The sequence below is a fragment of the Astatotilapia calliptera genome, chromosome 5 (assembly GCF_900246225.1).
Source record: "Astatotilapia calliptera chromosome 5, fAstCal1.2, whole genome shotgun sequence".
Taxonomy (NCBI): domain Eukaryota; kingdom Metazoa; phylum Chordata; class Actinopteri; order Cichliformes; family Cichlidae; genus Astatotilapia; species Astatotilapia calliptera.
The window spans coordinates 36527413-36552131 of NC_039306.1; the positions used below are offsets into that span (position 1 = coordinate 36527413).

Sequence of the window (24719 nt, forward strand, 5' to 3'; positions counted from 1 at the left end):
AATAGAACGACCATTGGTCATTAATGGAGCAGAGATGGGAGCAGGAGATTACACAGAAAGAAATCCACCTCTAGAAATAGAACGACCCTTGTGCAATAATGGAGCAGAAGAAGATCCAATTATTGACGAAATGAGGTGGTGGGAAGATGAGGGATCTGAGAGCGACACTGAAAGTGTTCCTGATAGTGACACAGATGACAGTGATGACAATGGAGACAATGGCCAGGATGCTCCTGTGCTATTGCCCCCCAACCCAGTACCAGGCGGTTCGAGGAGGAGACCAAGGGAGGAGGAGGATGAAGAAGAAGAAGATGGGAGAGCTAGAAAAATGTCTAAACACTGAATTTTGAGCTGAGCTGGACAGTCAGTGTTGCACCCATCTTCCAAAGCTACATGTGTCCTACATTGCGTTTCTTTCTGCAGAGGAGCTTGCTTCCAATAAAAGCAGCAGGAACAAACACAGGAAACAAAAGGAAAAAGTGAAAAACTGCAAAAGAGATTTTTGAAACTAAGTAAAACGTACAGCTCTGCGACCACTTCCAACATAAATGAAGACAGAAAACTAAACAGCAGTGACGTTTGCAGGGTTACTGAAGTTGGACTACCTGGTATATAATGTTGTGCTTTGTGATTGCTAGCGACACAGCTATGTTAGCATAACATTAGCACAGTGAAGCTGGAGGATGAACGCCAACTTTGTTTACACTTGATAAAAGTTAACATGAGGGATTCTGGTGGGCAAGGACAAATGCAATCGCATAGCAGGATGCTATACACGGGCCAAACTTCAGTCAGGAGAACAACTGAGATTATTCATCCACAATACAAGGTTAGTTATTATTAACTATTATTAATATACTGCAACAACATGGGAACAGAGCAGCTGCGAGAGAATTCAACATTAATGAATCAATGTTACGGAAGTGGAGGAAGTGCAGTTTTTGGCTTTCCCCATATTTCAAAAGTGCTTCATCTCTTTGCTATGACTGTCGCCAGGCATAATTTGCAGATGATTAATGGTTGTAGCCGCTGCGAGGCTTTCGACCAAAACAGGCGCAGCTTGATGACATCATCAACATGCGCTATCGCGAAAGAGCGGTATAATCAAAATCTCTATCGTTGGCCAAATTTATATCGTTTCTATCGTATATCGTTTCTATCGCCCACCCCTACATTGGAGGCAACCACACAGGGAACCACGGGGAGGTGAATAAGATAGAAAACAGGGTGACAAGGGGAACACAGGGCAATAAATTCACTAGAAACTAACAGGACACTGATGAAACCAATACGGACTGGTCAGACGGTCACCAAAGAGATGTTAAAGATAGTTGTTTTTAATTATGTTTGTGTCTCAAGTCAGTGAAAATTATTATATTATTCTTAAAGTAGACCAACATTTATCAGTAGTATTAGTCAAGTGCTATAAGTGTCTGAACAAAATGTAGTTTAAAAAGGAATACATGTTCAAAAATACATGTGTGAATCTTGGATTCAAGTTGAAACTTGTTGAAACTTAAACTACAAACCAGGCTGATCATGACTCTAGAAAGCAAAACTTTAACAGATTAGTAGCATTAATTTTAACTCCAGACTCCCTGACATCATAAAGAGTGAGTTTATTGGCACCGAATGGGAGAACACAGTAACGTTTGGCCTTAGATGTCTATTGGCAACAAGAAAGAAGATGAGCGCAGTTTAACTTTTGACTAAATGCCTTGCCAGCTGCTGAACGGGTGCCAGCAGTGAGTGGGTGGTATGTTCTGAAGCTGTTTGAATACAGGATCGATACACTACCATCAATTCCAATGTCAGTGATGTCAGAAGAGCTCTTGGATTAGGGTTGCCCTTTACTTCCTCTTCACTCAATAAGGTTTTTTCAGTTTTTCTTTATTTCAAATTTCAAATTCATAGAAGAACAATTCAATTTGGTTTTATTTATTTAGTACCAAATCACAACAGTCGCTGCACTTTATATTGTAATGTAAAGATCCTATAACACTAGACAGAAAAATTGGAGGTGAGGGGAGGGAGCCATGACAAAAGATACACTGTGGAAGAGAGCCAGAGTTTAATAATAATAATAATAATAATAATAATAATAATACATTTTATTTAAATAGCGATTTTAAACAAATGAGTTTTAAGGGTGGACTTAAAAAGAGAGAATGAGCTAATATTTCTGAGGTCCGGGGGTAGGGAATTCCAAAGTCGAGGGGCAGAGCAACTAAAGGCCCTCCCTCCCATTGTGATCAGACGAGCAGAGGGAACAGAGAGAGAAAGAGAAGATGAAGATCTGAGGCAGCGGGATGGGAGCTTCATCTGTAATAAGTCAGAGAGGTATGGTGGAGAGAGAGCGTGAATAGCCTTGAATGTATACAGAATTATTTTAAAATGGATGCGAAATTTGACCGGGAGCCAGTGAAGTTGCTTCAGGATTGGGGAGATGTGGTGGGTAGAAGAAGTCCTAGTAATAATATGGGCAGCAGAGTTCTGGACACGTTGGAGCTTGTTGATAGATTTTTGTGTGAGGCCAAATAATAATGAGTTGCAGTAGTCAATTCTAGAGATAACAAGATTATGGATGAGAATGGCAGTGACGTAAGGTGTGAGGAAGGGGCGGAGGCGATTAATGTTACGGAGTTGGAAATATGCTGCACGTGTAATATTATTGATATGCGAGTTAAAGGATAATGTGCTATCGAGAATGACACCCAAGCTTTTCACAGAAGGAGAGATAGGGACCAGCGAGTTATTGATGGTGAGAGAGAAATTGTTAATTCTGGATAGCAGTCGTTTGGTGCCAACCAGAAGAAGTTCCGATTTATTGCTGTTGAGTTTAAGAAAGTTGGAGGAGAACCAAGAATTGAGTTCAGCTAGACAGAGGATAAGGGAGGGTGGAGGAAGAGTAGAGTCAGGTTTGGTAGAGAGATAGAGCTGGGTGTCATCGGCGTAGCAGTGGAACTGAATATTATATTTACGAAAAATATATCCGAGTGGAAGAAGGTAGATGATGAAGAGAAGGGGCCCGAGGACAGATCCCTGGGGCACGCCAGTGGATAAAGGAGAAAGTTGAGAAGTGAAGGATTTTAATTGAATGAACTGAGTGCGATCAGATAGATATGATTTAAACCAGGCTAGTGGAGTGTGAGAGAGACCAATAGAAGCTAATCTGCTAAGGAGAATGGGATGAGAGATGGTGTCAAGAAGAATAAGGATGGAGAGGAGACCAGAATCAGCTGCTATAAGAAGGTCGTTTGTTATTTTTATAAGAGCAGTTTCAGTGCTATGTAAAGGACGAAAGCCGGACTGGAACTGTTCGTAAAGGTTATTATCAGTTAGGTGAAGATGGACTTGTGAAGCAACTATTTTTTCAAGGATTTTTGAGAGAAATGGTAGATTGGAGATAGGACGAAAGTTATTAAAGTTGTTGGGATCTAGACCAGTTTTTTTCAGGATTGGGGTAATAGCAGCAACTTAGAAGGAAGCAGGAACAGTTCCAGTGGTGAGTGAAGAGTGAATAATAGCAGATATGAGGGGAAGGAGAGGGAGTAAGCAGGCTTTAACGAGGACAGTGGGGATAGGATCGAGCTGGCAGGTAGAAGGCTTTGATTTATGGATGAGATCAGCAATATCAGCTAAGGATGGAAGTTGAAAAACAGAGAGGAAGTGAGAAGGGGGGGGGGAGTTAGGACAGAAAGGCTACATTGAGCATTAGGGTCCAGGTCTAAGTGTATTTTATGAATTTTATCAATAAAGAATAAAGTTTAAGAGGTTACTGTACATAATGATATGTCTGTGGGATGGTTATGATTTTTTTTCTCTAATGGATAAAATTGTATTTATATAGAAATTCATTAAGTCATTACTAGTTATGGTTATAGGAGTTGTTTATCTCTGACTCTTTCTTAAACTGGCTACTGTGCTGAAAAGAAACCTGAAGTTCTTTGTTGTTGTTGTTTTTACTTTGTTCCTCAGATGAAGATCCTCTAAATTTGTGAGACACCATGTTCTCCCATTATTTTCTGTTTTAAGATGCACATTTGTGAGTTATATCAGGTAGTCAAGCATTTCTGGTTTGAGACTTAGCACTTTTTCTACTACGAGTTCTGAAATACGAGCACTCAGTCCTTTATACAGCAAGTCTCATCCACCCATTCATAATAGCATTAACAGAAGCAGCCAGTGATTGAACTTTCTGATCATTAGATGACCTGCCTCCTGAGCCAGATCTACTGTCATGAAATTTATTCCCCACTGCTGTCTAATCCATTGCCTTACATTTAAATGTTGTTAAGGAATGATCAGACAAAACAGGGGTTTCAAAGAGTACCATTAAAAATTTGTTTCTATATCACATGTCAGAACAAGATCCAGAGAGTGATTAAAATGGGGTTGGACTCATTTACATTAGAGAGAAGTCAAGTAGTGATGGGATTTCCGGCTCTTTTTAGAGAACCGGCTCTTTCTGCTCGGCTCACTAAAAAGAGCCGGCTCTTTCGGCTCCGAACCGGCTCTTCAGGTTGTTTTGTTGCTTTAATTAATTTATTATTAACAGTAATATAAAATTATGCACAAAAGGAATTAGTAATGTAAAAAAAAGTGGTTTGATTTGTATATGTTTATATATAAATATATGCGGTGGCCCCTAGAGACAAAGCACGTACAAACTCCAAAACACATTTCTAGCATGAACTGAACTTCCAAAACAGAGCTACCTAGATCACTTAAATTACACAATTGAAAGCATATGAAAGCATATGTGTATTGTTTGTGTATTTATACACAAGCATTAATATATAGTCAAATAATTAAAAAATGTTCATTTACCTGTTACTACCACACACCAAATCCGGTTGTTGGTACTTGCTGGCTTGTGTAGCCACTAAGTAACAAAAGCTCAACACTGCCCCTAACACCCTGGAGCACTTCTGTTGTGTTTTGTACATGTTTTGAGTTTTTATGTGCTTCGGAGTTTGTACGTGTTTTTACGTGTTTTGGAGTTTTTACATGTTTTGGAGTTTGTATGTGTTTTTTCGTGTTTTGGAGTTTTTACGTGCTTCAGAGTTTGTATGTGTTTTTACGTGTTTTGGAGTTTTTACGTGTTTTGGAGTTTTTACATGCTTCAGATTTTGTATGTGCTTTGTCTCTAGGGGCCACCGTAAATATACTTTTATTCACTCCACATAAAATGTAATAAATAAATCATATAATACAAAAATCAACTATTCACATTTCAACTTTTAACTATTTAAATTTTCAGCTTTTTCCTTTTACAAATTTAAAGGGAAACAACACAAAACACTGCAAACCAAAACCAAATTAAATATAAATTAAAATATGAAAACAAAAAGAAGATGCACATTCTCTGTCATATGGACCTGCATGAATAAACTTTCTGAATCCTTTATCATCCCCAACTGAAAATAGTTGTGGATGATTACTATACCTTTCTAATGTGACGTTGTTGTCCCTGGCACTCTTTCTCTCTCCCTCCCGCTCTGTTCCTGTGCTACCGAGTGTAACTACCGCCTCTCCCCCCTCTGCCCAGCGTAAAGCACAAGGCTCGCATGCTGAGTGAAGCGAAAAAAAGTGCGAGAGAGAGAGAGTGAGAGAAAGGAAAAAAAAAACCCCCCACGGCTCACGATAAGGAGCCGGCTCGCGTCGTTCACATCAAAGAAGAGCCATAAGCTCCAAGAGCCATTTCGTTTGCGACCGACCCATCACTAAAGTCAAGTAAAACTAATAAAAGATTAAATGCAGTCTTGAGGTTGTTGTTTTTAGTGCCTCCATGAATGTTAGAATCATCCACTGGAGGAGTTTTATCTGCACTCAGAAAAATTATGGTTCTTAAATGGTTCTTCAGATGTCTTCATGGTTCTTTAAAGAACCATCATACGTCAAAGAACCTTTTTATTTTGTGGATGGTTCTTCAGCTATTACAAATGGTTCTTTAAAGAACAAAAGGTTCTTCATCCTTAGCTATCTGAGTTTGTTGGTGTAAAATGGCATAAATAATATTCACTTTAATGAGGGTTTAAATTATACTGTGTGTTTTGTTTGTGTGCGGGGGGGGGGGGGGGGGGGACAGATGGTGGGATACTGAATATTCAAATTAAAGTTAGAAACACTTGCTTAAAAATATTCTGATGGCAGGGGTGGGTGCCAAAGCCTGAAGACCCCCAGCACCCACCCTGCAAACCCACTGATCACAAATAATGTGGTAACAGAATATAGAATTTATTATTAAGCCGTTTATGAATATGGTGAATTTATAAATTAACAATCCATTCGGGGGATATTAGACAGATTCAGATACTGATCTATATCAGATCTCTCTCTCTCTCTCTCTCTCTCTCATATATATATATATATATATATATATATATATATATATATATATATATATATATCATATATCATATATATATATATCATAATGATAATACTAGTTACTGTGAACTTTACAAACCACCCAGCAGTATGTAAAGTCAAATTATAAAATAATATAAGTAAATAATAATTGCACATGTGATCTGAGTACTTGTTTATCACTGCGCAATTTATTATTATATGTGTCAAGCCAAATAAATGACAGGGAGAGAGAGAGACATGGAGAGTGAGAGAGACGTTAGAACACGTAGTACAACCAAGGGGGGGGGGCAACTGTAGGGATGCGCATGCGCACACAGATCGCGCGAGCCTTGAACTTTCTAACGGAAAGAAAACTTTCTCTTGGACGTTGCCAGTGGATAACAGTCTTCAGTACCTGCTGGTCTTTAAAGGATTCTGGATTCCTGGACTGTTGGAAAAGGTAAAACATTTTCATAAAACCTTTTTATTGTTTTGTTTTTGTTACTCGTCATTGTAGCTTGCTGTTAATGTTGTGCTAACAGTAATGGTTAGATACGTTAGCCTTTGACGTTAACGCAGTTTAGTATCTGGTATAAAGAACTGTTTTCCTAACAAAACCACTGTTACAATTAAGTGAAGGTGCTCCCAATTAATTTGGCCTGTAAAATATGTGGCTATATTGCGTGCTGCGTACATAAACTAATGTCAGCTAGACAGATATTAAAATTAATAATATGGTTAAAGTCACCAAAATGGCGCCTGAAGCCTGTTGTGTGAGCTCTGTGTCTGGTCTAGAAACTCAGAAATTCAGTAGCCTGTACTTTGAATTGTGGAGTAGCTGTATAAAATACAGCAATGCTTAAGTGTTTTGAATAAATAGAAATGTGACACATGAGAAGTTGTGTCTTTGACTGTTACTGTAGAACTTATTTTCAGAGTAGTTGACAAATTATGCTCCAGTCATTTGATGTTACCAAGATAATGTCCGTTTTTAGTATAGTTAAAAAAAAATTATGTACATTTCATTTATCCAACATCATATATTAGGCAAAAAAGAGGTCATTATACTAACAAGACCAGATAATCCAAAGCATAAAATTATCAATATTTATCTGAAGAAGGCTTAAAAGTTAGACTAAACGGTGGTATAGTGGTTAGCGCTGCTGCCTCACAGCTAGAAAGACTCTGTTCAATTCCCAGGGTCAACCGGGTGCCTTTTTGTGTGGAGTTTGCATGTTCTCCCTGTTTCTGTGTGGGTTTCCACCCACAATCCAAACATACATATCTGAATGACGACCCTGCCATGGACTGGCAACCTGTCCAGGGTCTACCCCGCCTAAAAAAAACAACTGGGATAGGCTCCAGCACCCCTCCGATCCTTATGATGATAAAGCGGCTTGGAAAATGAATGAATAAAAAAATAAATAAGTTTTTGATGTCACAGAATAAAACAATGTAATGGCATTTTGTTTTGTTTTAACAGATCATGGCTCAGCAGTGGACTGTTGGAGAAGTATCTCTTTGGCTTGGGGAAAATGAATTGGCAGATTATCAACAGGTCTTTGTAGGTGAGCATTTCTATGGATGTGCCATATCAGTGTCCACAGTGCTCCACAAGAAAACCAACATATGAAAAACTGCTGAAACATCAACAGATATACCATGAAAGTGAATGTGGATTCTTCATTGTCTGCAGACTAGAAGACTGTCCCAGAAAGTTTTTGTCTGTGAAATCTTTGAAAAATCACACAAGGAAGAAACATAAATATCAGAAACAAGGATTAGAGTCTGCCCCAGACTGTGACCCTGTCATCCAGGAAACTGTTGAATTTCCCCAATCATCTGAACAAACTCTGAGTGAACTTGTAGAGAACTTTACAGAGACTGTGAGAAAACAACTGGCATTGTTTTCCTTGAATCTTCAAGAGAAAAGTATTGTAAATAGAAAAGTTCAAACATTTGTTCTTAGTGAAGTAGAGTCACTTTTCAAGTATTTCATTGAAAACTATAGGGAGATATTTTCTAAATGTTTGCAGACTCTTAATTTTGATATATCAAGTTTTCATTATATTGATGACAATAGTTTGGTAGAACATTGCTTCAGTGCAGTCAGCAACACATATCAACTAGACAGATACTGTGTTGAGAAATTAAACCTGATTGAACCTGTTGAATGTATCCTGGGGATAGATCCTTTTACTGGGAAACAGGACACTTTTCAGTATATGTCACTTCTAAAAGTCTTAGAATTAATATGTAATGATCCTAACATTTTAAGACAAATTTTTAGGCCAGAATCCCGTGCTCCTGAAACCTTAACAGATTTTAGTGATGGGAAAATTTACAAAGAAAGTGATTTTTTTAACACAGACAACCCACATTTGAGAATTCAGTTGTACAGTGATGAATTTGAAGTTGCTAATCCATTAGGATCAAAGAAATGTCTACATAAAGTGTCTGCATTTTATTTTACTTTGGGAAATATTCCACCAAAAGACAGATCTGTTTTAAGACATATTCATCTGTTGATACTTGTCAAACATAGATTGGTGAAAACATATGGATTTGAGAAAATATTAGAACCATTAATTTGTGACCTACAGGTTTTGCAAGAATGTGGATTACGATTAAAATTTGAAGACAGACAGTACTGCATCAAAGGTGGTCTGGCCACAATATCTGCAGACAACCTAACCTCTCACACACTTGCAGGTTTTAGCTGCTCATTCAGTAATGGTAGAATATGCAGGTTTTGTATGTGTCATTACAAGGACCTGTCTAGGATCATTAGTGAGGGAGATTGTGTTCTTAGAACAAAGACTGTTCATGCATACCATCTGCAATGTGTTGAAGATGACCCCCACTGTAGGTCAGTGTATGGTGTAACTGGCCCATGTGCCTTCAACAAGCTGTCATATTTTGATACCACAAATGCATTCCCACCTGATGTAATGCATGATTTTCTTGAGGGGGTCATTCCTCTTGTTTTGAAGTCTGTTGTAAAAGCCTTGCACGAGGACAAAACCGTTACTATCCAAGAGGTGAATGACAGCATAAGGACTTTTAGTTTTGGACAGAATGACTGCACCTCCAAACCTGCTCTAATATCTGAGAAGGTAGCACTGGATGGAAATATCTCTGGAACTGCTATTGAGAAATGGACATTATTTAGGACTCTGCCTTTCCTCATAGGCTCCAGGATTGAAAAGGGTAACAAGTTTTGGCAGCTTTATCTTTTGGTTCGAGAAATAGAAGAGATTATTCTTGCTCCAACCATCAGCACTGACTGGATTAGTAATCTACATGAACTGATCACTTACTTTTTGACAGATTTCATCAATCTGTTTCCTGGTGTGTTTACACCCAAGCTGCATTTTCTGCTAAATTATCCTCAGCTCATCCTTGATTATGGGTCACTCCGCTCTCATTGGTGCATGAGGTTTGAAGCCAGACATCAATATTTCAAGACAGTAGCAAGAATCACCAATAACTATATTAATATTTGGAGCGATCATACACAAGCAGCAGTTAATAACTTATCACTTCAAGAACTTCCAGTGAACTTGCAGATTTGTTTGCAAAACTTGGAGACAGCCGTTACTGTGGATGAGAAACTCTGGACAAGTAAATGCATCATTTTAAACTCTGTAAAATATGCAGTTGGAGATTTCTTCATTTTGGAACTTGTGCATGCAGAGCAAATTCCACTGTTTGTGAAAATAGTCCTGATTGTGTATATCAGGGCCAACTGGTTTCTTGTTGGAAGACTTTTCACAACACTGGAGTTTATAAGACACCTTCAATCATACCACATCAGAGAGACTGATGATCTGTTGATATTCAAGCCTGGGGATGAGGTAGACTTTCATGCTTTGGACGCATACAGATGTGATGGTCAAGACTTCATTACACTGATCCACCAACCTTTTAAGGCAGTCCATACCAAAGTTAGGTAAGATACATCCTAAACCATGACTTTTTAGTTAGGAGTTGTCAACCACTGTTAAAATGATTTTAACCACTTTTTGGCTATTCCACAGGTCTGTCATCATCTATAGTCACTAATGAACTCATAGCTGTTTTTTTAGTAATGTTTTATAATATTTTTAATCTTTATCTTTGACATGCTCATTTCTGTTTTGATCGTGTCTTATTGTTTTTCTGTGCCACAGACAATGAAATCGATGGATCGACACTTCTGCAGATGACTGAAAGAATGAGTGAGCGTCTTTTTCCAAAAGTGAAAGACCAAGTGAAATTTTTGTCTGCTGTAGAGAAGCTGAAAGAGTGAGTCTTAAGTTGACTGGTTGATTCACTGAATTGTACATTCATACAATCCAGTGTTTCCCCTCCCCTAGGTTTATGGTGTTGGAGGGTGGGGGGCAAGGGGTTGACGCAAGCCCTGTTCTGTTTCTCCAGCGTTGATGTGCATCACACACCCATTTACTTTCAAATTGAAATGTCACAGCCACTCTTACTCTCTGTTATGATTCTGTTTCTGTAGTTCAGCAGCTGTTATTGTACGTTTTAAATATGCGGATATTCCTGATGCAGGACACAAGGACACGTATATTCATGTCTTGTAACAAACTCTAAACATACTTCTTACTTCTTCTTGCAGTGGAAGGCAACACAAAGAAAAGCATACTGTGTCAGCACTCCAACCTATGTTTAACTGCAAAGTGCAGTTTCCTCCAGCTGTGCTCACTGCGTTGACCAATAAAGATGCAGCACTAAAGTCACCCACCAAGAACAGACTCAAAAACATGCTTATTCAAGCACTGTTTGACCACTTGAGTAATGAGACAATGTAAGTCTATATATAATTAAGATTTGATCCATTTAAAATACAGTATGTACATCAGAATTTAAGTTCATCATTCAAAATTTGCAGGTATCCCTCTCATGTGCAGTATGTAGACCTTCTGAGGACTGTCCTTCTGAGTTTTCCTTTTTTGAAGGAGAGTTATGGCTCTGGATATGTAAGTATTCCTGAAAAGCAAACATTGATACAATTGTCCAACAAATTGTCTTTGAATTGCCCAATTATTGGCTAATGAGTGTAACATGCTAACATTTTCATTGCTACATATTCAGAGGTTATCTGTTCCCTTGTGGCCACTACAATACAAGTATTAGTATTGTGATTTTTGAGGCAGATGTCGTGCAGTATGGTCAAACAATAAATAAAATATCAATTGCTCTTTTAAATTAATTGTTTCATTTCTCTGTGAATTCTCAAGTGAATGGTGTGAAATTCAGCATTATATTAGCTCTGTTTGCCTTTGTATCAGGATAGTGTAGTTTTTGTATTTAAAAAATTAAATTTGAAAATAGGGCAGGGATAGCTCAGTAGGTAGTGTGGTTATCCCATGATCGGAAGGTCGGGGGTTTGAATCAACTGAACGGCTACCCTGAGGTACCCTTGAGCAAGGTACCGTCCCTACACACTGCTCCCCAGGCGCCTGATTAGTGGCTGCCCACTGCTTCACTGAGTGAATGGGTTAAATGCAAAGAGAGAAATTTCCCTGTGGGGATCAATAAAGTATACATTATTATTAAAAGGTAGAAGTATTAACATATAGACTGAAAGATCATGACGAGTATGCTTGTAGGACATATTGCCATTAATACTTTATCTACCTTTTATAGTGTATTTAGCCAATCTAAAGTGCTCCAAACCTTTATATCATGTGTTCGATCAACTCCTAAGAGTTAAAGAAGAGATCTGTAAATAGGAACTAATTAGGTTATGACATGATTACAGCAAACCTACCAGCTTTATGTCACTCAAAGTTTTCTGGTAAATGTCTTGCATAAAGGGAGGACCTAGTTGCACCTATTTATGAATAATTAGTTACATTTTTATCATTTGTAGGATGCTCTGCATGAGTCTCTCAGGAACAAGTTTAAAAAGGAAAGAAGACCACTAGTAGACGTAGAGGAAATTGAAAAAATGAGACAGAAATACTCAGTTCCAAATTCAGGAAGAAAAAGATCATCAGATATCCAGCCCTGTATCCTTTTGAAAAAAACCAAGGCAAGTTAAATATGCTCAATGTTTGTTTGCCATTTTAAATTGTACATAAAAGTTAAAAGTATTGTTTATTTGTTTTTTCTCTCAATATTTGCTAAACTTTTTAATAACCAGGATATCAATCCTCTTGACGATGGGGAGGATGAAAGGAGCACCGACCAACATGTATCAGTGATTAAGCAAGAGTGCCAAAAAACTAGGCCAAATGTGGATGTCATTCAAACGCACCTCAGGAAAATACAGAAGTACAGAACACACTACATTCTTCAGCATACTACTGAAGAGGTTCTACAAGAATTCCCATGTCTCACTATCCCTGTTGTGGTGAGTGTTTTATCAAAAACTGCAGCAAAAAACAACAATAACAATAGTGCACAGCAAAAACACGAATATGTACTGATGTGCTGCACATTTATACAGACTTCTAATAATCATGTACCTACAGGACAGGCAAAGTGACTGACTCAGCAGATTTCATGAGTAATAAAAGTACACTAACAGAACACTAACAGAAATTGCCACATTGACTATGTCTTTCTCTTTGGTTTTATTTTCATGCTACAGGATAATTTTGGACTAATCTGATGCCAATGATAGTTTTTTGGGAAGAATAGTCTAAACATCCCTTTTGCACAGCAATGTGTACTTGAGAATTAAAGTAAACAAATGCAAAATTATAATTTCTTCTCTAATGATAATTGATGTGTGAAATAATGATTGTTCTGGTTTGCTATATAATGGTATATATTATGGTACAAAGCTAATATGTATATGTTTATCCTTTATTTTAGCTTCTTGAAGAGGCTTCCATGTTACTTAAAACTGATGTGGACAAAAAAGTAATCCGAGGATTCAGTAAGTTGGCAGCGAAGCTTGTGTCAATAGCCCCAAACAGCAACCTTAAAAGCCTCTGCTTAAAATCTGTTGATGAGAGCCAGACAGACACTGAAAGAAAAGGTGAGGGCACTTGGCAATAATGAGCAAAAACATTTTTAACTCCTATCTCAGATACCACTTTTTAAGGTTTCACATACAGCACATTAGTAAACACAGTGTCCCTTACAACAGCGGTCCCCAACCCCCGGGCCTCGGACTGGTACCGGTCCGTGAGTCGTTTGGTACCGGGCCGCGAGAGTTGAGGCTCAGGTGTGAAATGTATAGTTTTTCAGGGTTTTTATCGGTTTTCAGCGTTATTTTGTTATTGTTTTTATCGTTTACTCGGTTTTCCTGGGTCTTTTCACGTGTGTTATGAATAAATTTTCTTTTTTTCGGTACCGGTACTAGTTTTATTTTGTTGTATTTATCCGCGACACCTTAAAGGCCAGTCCATGAAAATATTGTCAGGCATAAACCGGTCCGTGGCGCAAAAAAGGTTGGGGACCGCTGCTTTACAATATCCACAGACTGACATTTCTCCTGTCTCGTCTCTGCAATGATGTACTTTAAGATTTAACTGATATACCCTCGATGCTATATGTATCTCTATGAAGATTTTCAGTAATTCACACAATGTTTATCCCAAAAAATGTTCAGTGGCAGCTAGACTTGCTCTGCAAGTTCTTTAGGACTCAAATTATTTAAAGCTAGCAACTTACAGAACTGAACAACATTTTGGGGGTTTTGTATAAATGCTTAACATTTACACTGAATTACACTGAAAAGTTAATTAGGTATACATTTACTGCACTAATGCTTATGTTCTGCAAGACATTCAACTCCTGATAAAGGCACTCATATGGCCTTTACACCTTTGTATTAACAAAATTGGCCAGAAAATACTTACATATTTCTCTTTATTTTTCAGGTCAGATGGTAAACACAGCTGTTCTTCTCCTGCCATCTATTTTCAAAGAAAATGCCTCTCATCTCTTCGTCATAAATAAGGTAAATTTATATATTTTTTGGTATGGTGAGAGGGGGGGGGGGTCTTGAACAAATCCAGTATTTTACAGGAGTTTTATACTTTCATTGGGACAGCTGTTGTTTATACTTATTTAAACTATACTCCTCATTTCAAGAATTTAATTTCTGTTTCAGGATCCACACAGCCCGATACCTACAATCGTACTCAGCAGCAGTGACGGCAAGCCCTTGAGTGATTCAACTGAGGTCAATGTCCAGATGGATGGACAAAAAAGGATTCTGGACAGTGGGGAAATGGACATTTCATTGGCGATGGGTATTGTCTTCTCCCTGTACCATGTCTACAATGTTGCCTATCCAAGTGAACTAAAAAAGACATTTTGCTTTTTGGAGGCATTTGTTCTCAACTTGGGAACTCTGACTACACCTGTACCAGTAGCTGTGCAAAGAATGGCAAATGCATTAAAGATCTCCTAGATTGCCAGCATAGTGCAGGTGAGAGACTGAAATTGTCCCAGTGTGGACTAACAAAGGACCATGAGTCTCACATTAAACTTAACTTACATAACTTAAGGCTGCAGTTCATTGATAATTTAAATAAAAAGATTGTTCTTGAAATAGTTTTACTGAAAATGCAAACATGCTGATGAAAATGTGTTGTTTAATTGTCTGTTATGAAAGTATTGCTATTTCTAATGTAAAAATTGTTGTTTTATCTATAGTATAATATTTATATGTATTTATAGTAAAGATATTTAATTATTACTGTTTAAATGACTTATATGCTATTATTAGTAGTGGTGTTGTGCTTAGCATTAAAATGTCTTTTTCTGTAATACAAAGTGCCAATAAACCATTAATATATGTCTATGTGCTTGTATTTATTTTACCCTACTCAAATTCAATTTATGATACATTTTATTTTGAAAGATTTAAAATGGTTCTTTAAAGAACCACTCAAAAAAGGTTATTTAAAATGGTTCTTTTAAAGAACCATTTGAAGGATCTTTTTAAAAATGGTTCTTTAAAGAACCATTTCTTCAAAGAACTTTTGTTTGAAAGGTTCTTTGTGGCACCAAAAAAGGTTCTTCTATGGCATCAGTCTAAAGAACCACTTTTTGTTCCAGTTGGCACCTTTATTTTTCTGAGTGTGAACTGAACAAATCTGGGTTTTTTTCCTGTCCCGTCTGGCACTGTAGCAATCCAGAATATTTGTCTGAAGGCCAAGAAAAATGCCTGACAATTTAGTTTCTAAAGTGGATTATTAAAGATTTACCATACGGGTCCACTTGATTCATCTTTATTATGCATTTATTTATTTTTTCACTTTTAAGCTATTACAATCGGAACAGATAGACCAGCAGATAGGAAAGAGACAAAAAGAGAACAACACAGTAGGGAAACCACAGCAACAACCTACATAAGCATAAGTAACAGTAAATAATGAATATTGAATGTTACTGAGCAGCATACAAGACCGACAACGCACAATATGGTTAGAGGCAGCAGCCAACCAATATAGTGTGTATCTTTGAACGTGCTTGTATTAACAAGGTTCTTCATGTTACTGTCTAATAGTAGGTCATAGCCCCCACCCCCCTCACCACAGGACCTGAAGATCCAGGTCCCAGACATCTAGAGGCCCCCAAGAGAACAAGAGCACAGCCACAGACATGCATTCCCACCCTCATACACACATATACAAATACTCAGCACTCGCCCAGTGTGAAGACAAACAGAAATGAACACTGTACACACACTCACACTCCCCATACATACTCTATACTCCCAGGTCCAGGTACCATCACACCCAGAGGGGTAATCTGCCCGGACACCAAGGAGCTGTTTCCCTTTACTCTGGGGTGGAGTCAAGCAGACCGCCCCTGGTCCTGTAGCAGAGAGACCCACGATCCCAGACCCCCATCAGACGGCCAGCTCCTTCTCCTGGCCCCCATATCTCACTCGGCCTGCTTTGTTCTAAAGTGCATTTAAAACATGGGAGGAGCATGGTACTCTGCCAGATAGCAGCTCATGAGGGTTCCCCTCATGAGAACCCTCAATATAAGATAAGATAAGACTTTACTGTCAGTGCACAGTCATAAATGTTACAATAGTACAATGAAACTGGAAAACTGTCCCAGTCCCAGTGTCCCAGTGTATACTTGTCTTTAAAATTGAGAGGTGGGCACCGGCACCAAAGTTGAGGTTGAATAAACAGACCGTCCTCTGGACGGCGTAATTAAGTAATGTTTAAGTAATGTGAATGTCTAGGTTGTGGAATAAATTAGAGGCACAGGTAACCAGAAGGGGACAGAAAAGGGATGCCTTCCCTGCACCTCAGTGAGGCACCTGTAGCTCAAGGCCCTGCATGTGTGGTGATGTGATGGAGCGGGAGGCAGTGGGGGATGGGGAGGGAATTGGGGGGGGGGGGTCCACCCTTTCTGGAGCCAGCTCCTCCACTGACCCTGTTAGGCACCCCCATTCCCTGGAATCCACCAAGGGCAGGAGGCCCGAGCCAGAGCCCATCCAGACCGGTCCCAACAGTAGCAGCACCGCAAAGCTCCACAGAGGCCCAAGCAGCCCACCCGACCCCACCGCAGAAGAAAACTATATCCACCCCAACATTCAATCAACTGCCAGACTAAAGAAAATTTAGAAGGAAACTTGCTCTCAAGTTAGTCATTCTAGGGGTTCTTGCAGTAGAACTGCTGCTCATCCACAAAAAAAGGAGATAGTTCAGGTGGCATCTAGAGATGGCACGATACCACTTCTTTATGTCCGATACCGATATCATAAATTTGGATATCTGCCGATACCGATATGAATCCGATATAGTGTTTTTTAATCAACAAAACTGTTTTTTAAAATATCTTGCTGCATTTTGTATAAGTTCATACTCAAGTTTAAAACAACAACTACACTAAAGCTATTCTGTTATACCTGTATGCAAAAAAAAATATTTCATAGTTCAGCAATACTGATCAATCTAATAAACTTAAACCTACACCATCCTCCCTATTCTGGTATTTTAAAGAGTACTTAGCATAAATATTAAGCAACCTAACTAATAGGGTTCCAACTCCTAGCAACAACAAAAATAAATAAATAAAAAATAGGGAACCACCCCTCACGCTCCACCTCATGATGCTTAATTGACGTAATCAACCTTAATTTGATGCAGTGTGAAAAAAATTGCACAGAAATCAATTATTTTTCAAGAAATATTAAATAGATTCAACATCTTTTTTCAACAAAATTGCAGACTGCACAGATGGTACCTTCCCAAAGGAAAAAGTACTATAGGCAAGGCAAGGCAAATTTATTTGTATAGCACAATTCAACAACAAGGTGATTCAAAGTGCTTTACAGAGACATTAGAAACAAAAACAAATAAAAAGCATGATTTAAAATTGATTAAAACAAGCAAACAAACAGACTAACTAAACACACACATTTCACACCTGTTCGCGCGATCTGAACCCTTATCGTAAGGGGAGCTACCAGTCCTTCTGTGGACGAGCTACTTTCTATTTTAAATTCCCTGAATTAAAATACTCTCTAGACCCAGTCTAGACCCAGTTGGGGAGCTACCCAGAGCTCTAATCCCACACCTGTTCGCACGATCTGAACTGTTGAAATCTCCCAATTCTTTGAATCTTTGGGCTGAAGGAAGGACAATACTCGGTGTATTTATGCTCAATCAACAATCATTTATTTCCATACAATTCAACACTTAAGAGCATAAGGACCATCATGATGGGGAGACATGCCTGAAGAGGGTCACAGCAAATCTCAAAATGGTGACGGGTTGCTCAGCTTTTTATAGTCTCTAGTGGCCCCCATCTAGTCGTAAAAGCCAAAACATCACATTCTTTCTCTGTTACAGCGCCTAAGTTATGACCTCGGCTCCCTGTCTTTCTCTGCTTTCTGTAAGGTGGGGGTGTGGAATGTGGTCTGTCTCTTCTATTATCGGCACAAGGTCCTCTGCACACAACATTCTCTTCATGATTCAGCAGTATGAAATGTCAAGAAACAGTGTAACACATTCAACAGTGTCGAGTAATACAGGTCAATCCAATAGATCTAATGATTTTCACACTCTTTTAGGTCAGAAGTATAATGCAAACTAAGACTACATACTGATCACACACTCTATGTTAAAGGGTATCATATGATCTACAGCAGTATCATACTTCAACTACTTTTGATTACATATATAAGGTAACATATGATAACAGAATAATATCACAATTCCCCCTTTGATCTCTTTTCTTCAAAGAGATCACTTACAACATACACTCCAGCATTGCAAGGTCCAGGTTTTCTTGATCCTGAGGCCCTCTGTCCCCCTTTAACGGGTGGACCATATGTGGGATGACCTCTGTGTTCACGCAGTTCAGATGCAAGCAAAGTTAGATTTACAACCATAACAGCAGTTACAGATGACACTCCCATCACTCCCCAATTCTCCCACAGCTTTATTTTGGTGCTCCAGTTTTCCACCCCCTTTTTAATGCCCCCTTATACCTTTCAAATGTACTTACCTCTGTCTAAGGAGCTTTTAACCTTTATTTTTATTGCTGCAGCTACCAGTGTTTTCCAGTTGGGTGATTCTCAGCTTCTTTCTTCGACCTCCGGGGTTAGACCACCCTTTAGTCATTGCACAGTTCTGGGGATTATTCTGCCCCGATTTCAAACAAGGATCTGTGTGTTTTGGGGTCACCGGCGTGTCCCCCTTTTTGCCAAGAGCCTCTCGAACCTCGTTGGTCTGGTGTTCCTGGTTTTCGCCAACCCCTTCATGGTTATTGCTGTGTTTATGGGATCCATCTTCTCAAGGAGCTCAAACGCCATGACACTTGACCCCAGTTGCTGTCTCGGCAGTCCCTACATCTGTCTCTGCTGTGAAGGGTCCTCACATCTCCGTGTCCCCGTCTGGTGTCTGTTCCTTTCTCTGCAAGAGACAGAAAACCAAAACACCTCTCTCCCTAGCCTTGATAATCTAATATTGTTATCCATTGTTGTTCTAATGATTCAAATTTGGTTTAAAATATTATGTTCAGGACCTATTCTAATCATAATCTATGTGTGTGTAAAAGAAATCAAAAATTAGTGAACCCTTTCTAAGTCTAACACATTATAAGCTTAAGTTTTACCATAGCTAATTTATTAAACACAGAAATAACGTCATAAGATGTTCATAAAACCATTGTTTGATATTCGGACTCAACTCCCCCTTTTTGACACACTCCCATGTGTCAATTCATTGGAGCTAGACAATTAAAAGAGAAGGTTAGTGACATCATATCTCAGAAAGTATCAGAAATTCTTCTCTCGAGTACCGTTGCTCCAGCCTTGTCATCCCAGAGGATCTTCAATCCCGAAAATTTCCCTTCTCCTCATGTAATAAAGTCTGTCATCCTTCCATGCCCTGGTAACTGGTCCATCCAGAGCTGTAACATTTTGAAATGTACATACAACAAGCCAAACCACACCTTGGTCACACCAACCCTTTTCTGCCCTGAAGATGTCCAACGCCATCTTAGTCTGGACCAGGGTTGTAATAGTTTTGCAATTTTCATTAGTTTTTATTTTTATTTAGCTTCGACTTCAGATTTTCAATTTTATATCAGTTTTAATCAGTTTTTACCAATTGTTTGCTAGTTTAGTTTAGTTTTGATTAGTTTCAGTTATAGTTCTAGTTGTGTCTGCAATAATTAAGTGTAGCAAAATCCCAGTCCCATCATATCAGTCATGCTCTTGTGCTTATCCTTGGGTATTGTGACTATTAACTCTTGCAGCACCGGGTGCTCCTAATTTTGGTTCAAGTGAATTTACAAACTTTGTGAAGGGAATTGACTCCTCTGCACACTGGAATAAACATAATCAACCTGATCCACATTTTACTGCGTGTTATTTCACCATCTTATTGATTCAAATGCTCCATCCTTATGTGGTTTGCGACATTATGTTTATCCACTTTGTCTCTAAATGTTTGAAGAATTTTCAAGTTTGGGGTCAAATTTTAAGAATTTGACCATAAGTGAAAGTTATGGTGTCATCACCCCCTTTGGGGCTTACCTTTCCCGGTTTTGATGATATTCCTCCCTATTCTTTGCAAATACCCCCTGTTGGTGGCGAGAAACTGTTGGTGTGGTCAAGTGGGTGCTATAGAAACAAACGCTCAGGACAGAACAGTTATCAGTCATGTACTTCATACAAATTTTGCATATGTTTTATTTCATATTGATCCTCTGAGTGTAATGGTACATTTTAATTTGAATTTATCCAAACTAAACACAATATTTTCTTTATCTACTTTGCTCTTGTTCTTTTGCAGTACCACATCCTATCAAATGTCCCTGTCAATTATATTCTACATTTAATAACTTACTATTTCAAGTGAGAACCTAAATCACGTGGACCAATGTTTATTATTGCATATCTCTATTCTGGGGCCCGTTCTTCGTACGTCGCTTACTACATCCAAGATCAAATGACACATCCAAGATCAAATCATCGCGCTAACCGTGAGCTCGCTAATCCGGTTCCCCGAAAACACCTGCTGTTGACGATTACTACAGCTGGACGCAGGAATGTGACATCACTGGGTGTCGTAAAAGGGGCTACGCATCGATAGTAGAAACATTGATCGGCAACCCGCTGATTGGTCGGCGAAAATGTCGAAGGGGCGTGCTCGGTATTTTCCGGCAGCAGAGCAAGAACTCATGAGTGAGGGATTACAGGAGTTTCAGAGTTTAATTAAAACGCAAGAGAACACTGCAAAGGCTGCAAAAGCAAGGAGAGAGGGCTGGCAGAAAGTTGCTGACAAATCAAACTCGTAGGTAATTTAATAATAATAATAATAATGGATTGGATTTATATAGCGCTTTCCAAGGCACCCAAAGCGCTTTACGATACCACTATTCATTCACTCCCACATTCACACACTGGTGGAGGCAGCTACGGTTGTAGCCAGGCTGCCATATCGCGCCATCGGCCCCTCTGGCCAACACCAGTAGGCGGTAGGGTAGATCTATCATATGACACTATATTGTCCAATATCATATGGCATTATATTATATTATAATATGTTATATTATATCCCCTTTCACATTAGAGCCACAACAGGACCCACAAGAACATGGGAACAAGTAAAAGTGGAATACAGGAGTATTCTACAGAATGGTAATATTTATCTCTTAGATTGCTTTGCGTCTCTTGGCAAGGTAATACTGGCCTGTAATACTCTGTTAGTTTGTTCATAACAGCAACCAAGAAAAGGGCAGAGGAAAAAAAGACAGGTGGTGGTCCTGCACCCCCTCGTCAACAAGTTGGTTAAGTAAATAATACCCTCACGGGAATATCGATATCTCTCTATGAGCACACTGTCGCGCTGAGCTAAAGGATCCTGTCTATCCCGCAATATACGCTGAATTCTGAGGACTCTCCTTATCAATCTTGCACCTTCCGCAATGGGTTGGTCGCGTATACGGACAGGACATGGCTGCGACAGGCTTCCCAAATCCACCTTCGCTTTTATAGCCGTGGTCTCTCATCTTGATTACACGAAGTAATTTACAATTACTACTCTGAAATATGAATTACATCTGTAATAATCACATACATGTAATAGAATGTTAATAGTTCATTTCCCTTTTTTAGGAAATGACCTGTATGTATCTGTGTGACATCAATAAAAGGATCAAGTGCTGCATTATCTTTAGTTACATTGATAATATTTATTTATGGTGAAACAGTGGAAAAATATCGCTGTTGCTTTCGTATAAATGAAGCGGACATACCTGCGTGGCCGCGATCTAATCCTGTTTACATAAAGTAAACCTGCTCGGGAGCAGGTTTACGCTTACGGCTCTGTTGCTATGACAGCAAGTCCCGGATGAGCTTCGGGGAACCGACTGATCCAGGATCACGCGAAATCGTCAACAATCTAATCCGGCTAACCTACTTAGCGAGGTACGAAGAACGGGCCCCTGAATGTGGCAAGTCATTCATAGGTATTGTTAAAGTTTTGGCGATTTTCCTCTATAAAATTTAATTGACTTTTTACAGGGGCCTGCTATGGTTAATAGTAACATATTCCAGTCATGAGTGATATCAATAGTTTTCCTCCATGTAGCATTTGGCATTCCCAATAATATAACATGATACCTTAATCAAAACACAGTTAATATAGCACAGTTTTCTTAATGCAAACATCAGTAACTCAAAATCAGCAACCACAGTGTTAAGTCTGCAGTTCATACTTATGTGAAGCTAGAGTCTCCTCCTCCAGTCTCTCTTATCCTCCTGCTCCTGAAAAAACAAAACGAAGCGAAGCATCCACCCTTCTCTTGTCGGCTGGGTGAATTGTTTATGAATTGTTTATTGGCATTTACTAATCCTAAAGGGGGTGCAGTCATTGTCTCAGTATCAAGTCAGTCAAAACTTTTAGTCGTCAGTCCATCACAGTCCAGTCACATGCATACCTCCACACACATTCATACCAGATATTGCTGATAATGGAGTCTCACGCGCAACCTATTCGAGCCTCCATCACCAGCAAGATGACGTCATCATTTTAAAGGAAAACAATTCCTTGTTGTTTTTTGGGCCGGATTGACTCGGTGCAATCCTTTTAGACTCAGAACTTCTCAGTGTTCCCTATAAGTGAATTTCTCCCAAGCCAATTACAATCATGGAGAAGCACACTTTGCAACTGTTTACAGTAATAATATTTTATAGCGCTTTAAATTTCAATCTTTCAGGCCTGGTTTAAAGAGCTGATTGTTAAATCATAAACTCACAAAATATCACCATATCACCACCGGTGGATCACACCTCTCAGATTTTCTTATCTCAGTGCACTGTAACAAAACGAAAACAGACATAACCAACAAAACACTACTAAAATAACACAAACTAGGGCCCGTTGCAGACATGTCCAAGCATAAAACTATCCCTCTCTCGCTTACGAGAAAGAACACAAGCCAAAGCTCACTGATAAAATCAAGCTAGCGCTAAGCAAAACCAAACAATCAACCAGAAATTCACAGGAACATTTTGCTTCCTGCCGGGACAATATTGTGTGGGAATGAGAACCTCAGGTGCCGTAACACCTTTTGTTCCTCCTTGAATTAAAACTCAATCACATAAAATGCCGTACTCCGACCTAAAACTTACACTATTAATTCATCATTTTTCACTCTGTGCCACTGTTCCTCATCAGGGCTGTGTGAAGCACAGCAAAGAATTCAGTCAAGGCCTTGAGCCATAAACAGACATTGTTTTCATAACCAAACTGTTTTAGACCTTATTCCTAAAATCTACATAAATGCCCTCTGGGTGACATATAACACATTCTAAGTAATCAATGGTAATCAATGGTAATCAATGGCTCCTCATAAAAATTATGTATTGGGATGTTTGTGTGCAGCATTTTGCATAGCAGCATAAGCAAAGCATTCTTCATTGCATCAGCGTGTGTGTGTGTGTGTGTGTGTGTGTGTGTGTGTGTGTGTGTCATTTCTCACTCAATCAACGAGTGCACATGTGTTCATGTGTGTATTTCACTTCATTCTGAATCTGTGTGTTTGTAGACGTGTGTGTGTGTGTGTGTGTGTGTGTGTGTGTGTGTGTGTGTGTGTGTGTGTGTGTGTGTGTGTTTGTTCATCACTTTCCTGTTCTGGTGTTCTGGGTAAACCACGGCCTGAAGCATGCCCTGGGGGCCTGCCCTCCTCCTTTTCAGTTTGTTTGCGACCATTGCTGCTGCTGCTGCTCAAAGTTCAGTCCGTCCTGGTTCTGACCCCAATTGGGGCAGTCCTTTCTCCAATGTCCATGCTCACCGCAGGTGAAACCTGCATCTTCTTCTGTGTTTTTTTGTCCATTCTGAGGTGCCTTCTGTCCTCAGTTACTCCTCCTGTCCCGGTCACGCCCTTTTTGCTGCCCGATCATCCGTGTTGGTCCATCACTGTCCTGCCCAGTGTTAATGCAGAGTTATCAAGGTCAGCATTGTTTTGCTCGACCTTACTTTTCATTCGGGCTTAGCGGGCGTCTTGTCATAGCTCTGTCAGCTGATGTAGTCTGGGAATTTTCCCCCGTGTAGTGAAACGGGCCTTAGGTTTAGTGCTCTCCGTCTCGGCTGCATGAGATCACATTCCTGCAGCACTGTTGACATTTTCAGGTCGTTGTTGTGGGTCCAGCTGTTGCAGCATTTGGTCAGGGTCACGTATAGGGGAGAGCAGGAGTCCAGTCAGCCTCGGCTTTCAGGGCCGGCAAAGCAGCCTGTAATTAAATATATATAGAGAAAAACAAAAAACAAAAACAGACAAAAAACAAAAGCAAACGAACAGGAAAATGATGTGTTGGCTGTATTACAACGAGAGGGGAGAAACACCGGGACCAGGCCCTGTGTCAGCCTTCTCTCCCCCTTTTTTTTGTTTTTTCTCTCCCGATATAATCAACTCCT

General features: G+C 39.3%; 2 protein-coding genes across 10 annotated transcripts in view; both read left to right on the forward strand.

Moving 5' to 3' along the window:
• The window catches only part of LOC113023063 (calcium-dependent secretion activator 1), a 361073-nt gene that overhangs the window by 24780 nt on the left and 311574 nt on the right, over window positions 1–24719 (forward strand). The window lies entirely within an intron of this gene.
• On the forward strand, window positions 7787–15125 carry LOC113023065 (sterile alpha motif domain-containing protein 3-like). Of its 3 annotated transcripts, none has more exons than XM_026169142.1 (9): window positions 7787–7922; window positions 10527–10641; window positions 10976–11164; window positions 11249–11336; window positions 12233–12394; window positions 12506–12715; window positions 13183–13348; window positions 14196–14275; window positions 14429–15124. In XM_026169142.1, the coding sequence occupies exons 1-9, from the start codon at window positions 7841–7843 to the stop codon at window positions 14729–14731; spliced, it is 1395 nt and encodes a 464-aa protein (XP_026024927.1). In that variant the 5' UTR covers window positions 7787–7840; the 3' UTR covers window positions 14732–15124. The 3 variants fall into 3 exon arrangements, with proteins under 3 accessions (XP_026024927.1, XP_026024929.1, XP_026024928.1); XM_026169143.1 differs by having other exon boundaries at window positions 7856–10306; XM_026169144.1 differs by lacking the exons at window positions 12233–12394; window positions 12506–12715 and having other exon boundaries at window positions 14429–15125.

Bases quoted from the DNA above. Each gene is read 5' to 3' on its own strand.
- LOC113023065 (XM_026169142.1), top strand. From the start codon at position 7,841: ATGGCTCAGCAGTGGACTGTTGGAGAAGTATCTCTTTGGCTTGGGGAA. The intron at 10,642-10,975 runs GTGAGTCTTAAG...TTCTTCTTGCAG, and splicing joins GCTGTAGAGAAGCTGAAAGA to TGGAAGGCAACACAAAGAAA. The intron at 12,716-13,182 runs GTGAGTGTTTTA...CCTTTATTTTAG, and splicing joins GTCTCACTATCCCTGTTGTG to CTTCTTGAAGAGGCTTCCAT.